The sequence below is a fragment of the Pristis pectinata genome, chromosome 19, assembly GCF_009764475.1.
Source record: "Pristis pectinata isolate sPriPec2 chromosome 19, sPriPec2.1.pri, whole genome shotgun sequence".
NCBI lineage: Eukaryota > Metazoa > Chordata > Chondrichthyes > Rhinopristiformes > Pristidae > Pristis > Pristis pectinata.
In genome coordinates, this window is record NC_067423.1 from 23,695,562 (window position 1) to 23,703,438 (window position 7,877).

General features: G+C 38.0%; 1 protein-coding gene across 3 annotated transcripts in view; it reads right to left on the reverse strand.

Annotated features, from left to right (window-relative positions):
- mov10l1 (Mov10 like RISC complex RNA helicase 1) overlaps window positions 1–5,678 on the reverse strand; it is a 43,214-nt gene extending 37,536 nt beyond the window's left edge. For 2 of the 3 annotated variants that reach the window (XM_052033891.1, XM_052033894.1), the window contains exons 1-3: window positions 5,603–5,672; window positions 4,126–4,225; window positions 1,835–2,022 (exon numbers count right to left, since the gene is read on the reverse strand). In XM_052033891.1, coding sequence (XP_051889851.1) covers window positions 1,835–2,022; window positions 4,126–4,210 — 273 coding nt within the window. In that variant the 5' untranslated portion in view covers window positions 4,211–4,225; window positions 5,603–5,672. Of the gene's footprint in view, window positions 1–1,834; window positions 2,023–4,125; window positions 4,226–5,602 lie in introns of all 3 variants that reach the window. The other variant, XM_052033893.1, reaches the window with a different exon arrangement.
- Between the last annotated feature and the right edge of the window lie 2,199 nt (window positions 5,679–7,877).

The window sequence follows — 7,877 nt, forward strand, 5'->3', positions numbered from 1 at the left end:
CTAAATGCACTTCTCATTTCTCTTAGAATTAGGAGATTTAAATATGTTTAAATATTATGAGAATTTCTGTCATGCTTTAATGCAACAAGCTCCAGTTCCCCACCAATTTTCAGGTTGGGGGTTGGTACAGGAAAGTGGCACTGAGGGGAAATGACCAACATGACCTTACCGAGTGGCACAGCAGGCAGAAGAGGCCAAATAGCCTACTCCCACCTCTACTTACTTTATCCTTCGATTGAGTTTTATATATGAAGTGAATCCCTCCATCTTGAATATACTTAGCGACTGAGTCTCCAATAACCCTCTGGTGAGAGAATTCCAAAGAGTCATTACACTCTAGGTGAAGAACTTTCTTCCCATCTAGGTTCTGAATGGCCTTCCCCTTAATCTGAGACTGCAACTTGCAGGTTCTTGCCATCCCAGCCAAAAATTTTGTATGTTTCAATAAGATCATCTCTCCTTCCAAACTCACGGTAGCAATGGGCCCAGTCTACTTAATCTCTTTGTGGTGAGTTCCCAATCCCAGGAATCAATCTTCCAAAAATGTGTTACATTCTCTCTACCATAAGTACATCCTTCCATTGGTACTGAAACCACATGTGCATAATATTCCTGGTGAGGTTTCAACAGAGCCCTGGTAGCTGCAGTAAGATGTACACAAGACCAACATATCATAAAGGTGAAAAATAGAGAAAAAAAATGGCAATAGACAGCAGCAAGATAATTTCACTTATTATCCGAAATGTACACAAATCAATTAAACTAATTACAGGCTTTACTACATACAAAACAGCGTTTGTCATCAGAAAAATCATTCAGCAAGCATTTTTGGCAGACAAAATTGTTTTGACTAAATTGGCTGCAACTGATGGCACAGGAACAGCTGCAAGGAACTGGTTAGGCCATGACATTTCATACTAGCCAGATGTGAGGATTTGTAGCAGTGTGATCCATTGGAATGCAGAATTTCCAGAACGATAGTAAAATAGATGCCTGACTGCACCCATGCCTGTTTTACACTGGACCTACAGATCCTCATCCCATTTCAACGCCCCCTCTGTTCCCTCTATCCTTAAGGCTTTGCTACAATTTTTTATCCAATTCCCTCCTGTAAAGCGTAAATAGTTTTAATTGGTCTCTGCAGAAATGCAGTCCATATTCTCTTGACTCTGTGAAAGGGATAAATCCTTCATGACTAGATTCATCCAAGAAAATAATGGGGCCGATCTATCATTATTCCAAAATTACTGTCTGCCTAGTTCACACAGGTTATTCCAGCATGGCCCCCAGTGCAATCTTCCAGTTGGGAGGCCAGATCACAACACATTGGCATAGTTGAGTACAGAGTATGGGCTACATAAAGGGAAGCTGCAGTTCAGGGACAGAGGTAAAGGAAGGAACAATAACGCACAAGGCTGGCTTTATTCCAGTTTATAAAGCCATTGTTTATATGACAGGGGTAGGAAATGTGCATGAATCCAATATCAGCAAATAGGGGAGCTGCATTTGAAGAAGACAAAACCTGCATTTTTCTTCTTCGAGATATAGAATGAAATGTTAGATATTTTCAGCTTTTTCTCTTCTTATTTCTGATTATTAGCATGCGTTTTAGAAGGGAGTGGTGATCTTACTGTACGAAAATACATTCTGGGAAATCTCTAATACACACACCCTAATGTACTGACCAAACTGAGATGCTTACCCTATACTGCATTACATCTACAATCCAAGAACTAGAGTAGCAGAGTAAACGTTAGAACTTTTAAACTAAGCATTTTAGAGTTCTGTTTTATCTGAATAGAAATAACTGACCATCTAGATCACCACTTCTTACCTTGACTGCTTTCCAACCTCCAGCTGGCTCACTTTTTTGGGCCAATATGTTCACCTTCTGGCCAACTTGCAAAGGCACACCTCCCAGCACGTCATTCGATGTGAAGTAGATGGAGTCGTCAACTAAACCGTATTTACCGCAAAACCTAGTCACGGTACCTCCAAGCACATTCTTGTATTCTGTACAATCTAAAAAACAATGCTTCAGAAGTTACTTACATTACTCCTATCAACCATTTACTTCATAACACTTCAAAAAAAAACAAATTTTCTGATTCTGTTGCATCTAATAGAAGAAAGCAGTAAAAGAAAAATCCAGTATTTCTGCCCTAAGTTCCCATTCCTCGATCTGATCCAGGAGTGCACAGCTATATCAGATGGGTACAAGATGACTGTGATACACTCACTGTTCAATAACTCATACAAGGCCAACACTGTCTGCCAATGAAGATCCCACAACCATGACAACAAAGGTAACACCGTCACAATGACAATTCATTAAACAAAAGCACTGTGGAATCATTGACTTTGGTTCATCAAGGATAAAGCAGTGAGTAACAGCTGTACACTGTTGAACAGGCAGAAGGTGGTCCCATAACGGCTGTATTGCAGAAAGGGGAGGTAAGAAGGAATGTATCAATACCTCAGATAAGAAGTTGCCACCTGCAGTGTAAATCCCATGGAAAAAGGAATCACTGGTGTATGTCCTTTGTCACTCAAGTTCTGACATGCATAACATTTGACTACGTGACATGATCTCAAAATATTTGTCTAAACTGTGCAGCCGATCTAAAAGAATATTAAGCATTAAGACAACTCACATTATATCAGGAATCTAAGAGGACTGAAACATTGGGACTAAATGCAAAAATAGCAAATATCACTTGCCAAACTCAGAAATATATTCAGAGTTGAAAACTAATAAGTCAGCAGCATTCAGGAAAAGAACTGAAATAAACCTTTAGAAAAGCTGAAAATCAGATTTCTAGCAGTTTTTTTTAAACAAAGGGTTTTTGACCAGAAATGTTGACCATGTTTCTCTTTCCACTGATGCTGCCTGACTTCCTGGGTATTTCCAGGATTTTCTGCTAATATTTCATAAAAACATTGAATACGTATGGTAGAAATTCAGAAGGAAATTCAAATTCTTAAATCTTCCTAAAATATATTCCAAACCCTACACAATTTGCAAACAGGGTAACTGATATGAGGAATATTATGAATTTTCAACATTATTTCAGCCCAATCCAGTGTAGGATATCAAATTTCGCCTTTCCTGTCCTTGCAACAATAACTATTTTCATTTATTTGAAAAACCAGTCTGGCCATTTATCTGCTTCCGCTAACCGTATGATTGCTTTTGTTACATTAATGGCCAAATGATCCATTTTGCTTAAATGGAAGGATCCAATACCCTTTACTACTTTTCAATGGTTTTCTCAAACTATATCATGTTTAAACTTGGAAAAAATTAGGAGTGGTACTGTCGATCCTTCGCTTAAATTTGAAGATATTTGGAGTCCATTTATTCAATATTTTCACATGATGTAGGTCTCCTTTCAATAACTTTCCAACTTGGAGGAACGGAGTTGACGACATAATATTGCTTTGTTTCTACTGAGAAATTTTAGCCCAGTCTTTTTTTCTGTTGTTTGTTTTTTTTGAAATTTTATTTTTTTTGTTTTGTTTAGTTTATATTGTTTACAATTTTTCTTATTGATTTGGTTTTTTTAAATTTATATAATAATTCTTTTTCGTTCCTTTCTTTTATATTATATTCACTTACTAAGAGATCGTTGGATCTACAGTTTTTTTATATTTTATTGTTCTTTATGATTATCTATGCTATGATTGTTCTCCTGATCTCTTTGTATTACATGTATAAATATTGGTGCTAAATATCAATCTGTACTAATTTGAAAACTAATAAAAAGATTGAAAAAGGAAAAAAAATCAAAAGAATTCACAATTTTTTTCTCTCCAAGACTACCATATAATCATTATCCATTCTGCATACTGTACATAACCCATGCAGCATAAAATTGAGGAAATGTCCTTGAGCAGCAGTAAGTTATTTAAAGAGGACTGTACTTCCATGTTGCTACTGATAATAATATGCGACTACTATCAATGCAGGAGAAGGGTTAACAAGTGAGAGGGATCATCTTTAGGCAACGGAGCCTAACAACTAGGTTTCAATAATAGTGACATCCTCACATACATATCTGATTTCATTCTTTAACAAGAATACAAGACAAATTACCCCTTTAATTTTTGAGTAAAATCCACTACCTGATGCTTCATATTTATCCTCTTCCAAGTCATCATCAGCTTTCCTCAACAGGAACGTGGCAGCTTTCAACAGAAGCGACAACATTGCGGTATTTCCTCACTATATTGAGATTTGGTAGAAAGTATTAATACTTCGGAAAAAACACAGCCTGCTTGGATGGGCATGATTGGAAAAACAAAACAACAAAGTTTTACACATGCAGGTAACCTGATAATATCTGTACAAGAAGAATGCTTTCGATTAATGGCACACGTGTCCTTGTCACTCTATTAGCCACAGAAATTAAGGATGTTAGTTTACTTATTTTTGTTGTTTTATAAACAGATTTGAGATTTACAGCAGCTATGTTAAGCACAACAAGAATTCAATATCAAAAACATGCCCTGGACAGGAAGTATCAACATTTATTTTAAGAATTAGTATTAAATGCAAGTTGACAGTTACACCAAGCAATATTTAACGCCACAGCTCAGTTCTTAATGTCAGGTAAAAGAATCTGGAGGATTCTTCCTAAGTCAGTACCATGGCACACCTAGAGATATTATGGCATTTACCAAAAACATAATCAAAAAGGTGGGTTGCAATATCGACTTAATGGAGTAGAGGATTATGTGCCCCAAGCTGCCCAGAGCCAATGGATGAATTGGAGGAATGTAGAATTCCAGTACAAGGTTATAGGGTTAGAGAAGGCCAGGGATAGATGTGAATTAAACTTAAAACTGGAGCACGTCAAGACTCACTGCCCAGTTTAACTTGGTGAACACGGAAAAATTGAATTAGTGGGCCAGGACTACTTGGAGTTCGGCTGGAGCAGGCTGAAACATGAGGCCAGGGACAACGGTAAAGATACGTTAACTGAAGAAATGGTGCTTAAAATACATTTGGCCTGATTCAGGGCAGAAACTAGCCGAATAAAGTTAAATGGCTTCCCAACCACATATACCATGGTGTGCTGTGCTTTGTATTAGTAGAGAATAAATACAAATGTTGGATTTAATTCAGCAACATGTGTAAGAAGAAACCTGTACCTTGTTCCCACCCCCAATGAATGTAGTTATTATTTCAATAAAAGCGTTTATCATTTCCACCTCGCTGAAGATTGAAAACAGTTTCACAAGAGATTACAGCTTCTTGTTCGTAGTTTAAAAAAAAAAGTCCAGGGCCATACCACCATATTCAGCAATTAAGGCAACACTCTTGATGTGGCAGCGACTCTGACTTTGAAATATTTAAAACAGTAGCACCGTTTGCATTAAAACTGTCCTCACTTCCAGCATGCATTAGCTTATAATGCATAATTTTAGACGGGTTACTTTTTGCAAGCACACGTCAGGCCTGCAAGACGGGGCTCTGAAATTAGGAAAAACCAGAACGGGTGTGGCGTCCATACCACACCGCAAATACTGCGCCAGTATCGCGGGAGGGGGTGACTTGTGCTGGTTGGGGATCGGTGCAAAGTGAATACGAAAGATACACCTTTCTCGACAGAAGTATAAGGCAGAGCAGCAGCATGAGGAACCACACAGCCCTGCAGCCAGGAACCCGGCCGCCCGGCCCCTCCCCGACTCACCGGCCCGTGACGTCACAAAGCGCTGGGCAGGAGCGGCGACGCGCGGACTGCAGGTCGAATATTTACCGCTGCGGCTGCTGCCCTGCGCGGTCGAGCAAATGCTGCCTTGCTCCATATAGGAAGGAAATAAAAGCTTCCATTCACTTAGATTGGAGATGGGTTTTAAGTGTTAGTTAACGTGTAAGATAGCTATGAAAAAAAACATGTTGCATCTGATTCAGTGGTGCTCATTACAGAAGGGCATTTGCCATCCTTACCCAGTCTGGCGTATACGTGATGCCAGGTCTGCGGCAATGTAAATGAGTGTTAAGCACCTTCTGAAACTGGCTGGCCAACTGCTCAGCTGTATAACTCAAACGAATAGAATGAAGAAGTTCAAGAGGCTCTTCACCATCTGAGCTATAAATGCAGAAAGCAATTTACCTCTTCCAAGTGCATTCTTAGAGGGATCAATCTCTTGTACTCAATTATTACTCCAATGTTTTGTCTCAAGGTTATCTATCAGTCTATTATGACTGTTTGTTCCTCCATCAGAAGAATATGTGCTTACATGTGTTCATTGAACCTTAACTTTTTGTTTTCTGCACAGCTACTGGTGAGTACTGAATTTCCCTTAGAGGAACTGTGACAGGAAATGGTCAGAAGGTATTAGGGAGTGTTGGTGCCTGGGGAAATTAAACAGTCTGTTGTGATACAGCTGGGAACATAAGGCACAATTGGAAATAAAAACATTTTACCCATTCCCTTCCATTTAAAAATAGCAGTATTTTGACACACTGGGTCCCTTCAAAATTGCCAATTAAAGCATTTATTACAACTTCACCAATGTAAAACTGAAAACTTCTAAAATTGATTTTGTTATATAGCTTTTACCACCTGTGCTTTACAAAGAGCTTGATTAATTTGGAACGTAGCACAGATATTTTAGCAAAGCGCCATCTTTCTATGTGGTTTTCTATATGCTTTCAATTTCTTCTACATGTTTTTTTCCCACTTCTCTATTTGCTGCATGAGAACCCTGTGGTCATTGTTTTTGGTGGGGACAATAAAGTGTAAGATTGCTTTTAAATAATCCCATTCAAACAGGTTCTTATTTTATGAGTCTTGAATCACCAGTTGTCAAGCAACTCAGTGAGGCAAAGAACAATGCACTGTTGTATATGACAGTTGGTGGTTTAAGGAGGAACCAGTAATAATAGAATGAAGGAAATTAAGAATACCATTGCAAAGTAAAACATGTTAAAAGATACATTTAATTTAGTACCTTCATTAAGGTATTATGATAGGGTAATGTTGTTATTCCATTATATTCAGATGTTTTTGTTTTTACTTTTAAAGAATCATTTCACCATGATGTGAATGGAGTCATTCAAGCTGTAGGACAGAAGTGCAATGTTTCATCGCTCAGCATTAGCTCCAAGAACCTCTTCCTTGTTCTCGCTGACCCCTGCCACAAGCAACTCCCTCCCTGCCCCCCAACAAAACAGGGTTGCTGGGAATGAATACTTTTTTTTAAATGTGAAAAAGTGAATTTTTTTTTAAATGTGAAAAGCTTTGTAAAACACTTTGTCTGGAAATTTAAAGATGGCACTTCATCCCCTTGTTAATCAAAAATGTAACATTGAGGAAAATGAAGTTTTTTGTTAATGACATGTTAATAATATACTAATAATGTTTCAGTACCATGAATTTGAAACATTAAGTGGTATTAATCACCTGGCAATATATCGATTTTATCTTTGTGTTCCATAAAACTTTAATAAAATTAAATAAAATATCACTCTTAATGCTAAAAGTAATATGCTAACAAAGAAAGTCAAAACAGATACTGCCAAATCTGCTGAGTTATTCCACTGTTTTAATTTATATGTTATTGGTTACAAGCATAATACTTAAAGAAAATACAGCTTCCTGGAGGTCTTGAATCAAGATTCGAAGATGCAACGCATTGTGAGTCAAATGATGTCTACGGAGAGTGTCTCATTTTGAAAGGAGTACCACAGCATGGTGTCATAGCAGTTAGTGCTGTTGCCTCAGAAACCCGGCAACTTGGGCTTGATCCTGACTTGCTGGTGTGGAGTTTGTGTGTTTTCTCCTTGACTGCATGGGTTCTAGTTTCAGAAGGTGCTTAATACTCACCTACAATGCTGCAGATTTGACATCACATATGGGTCTAACTGG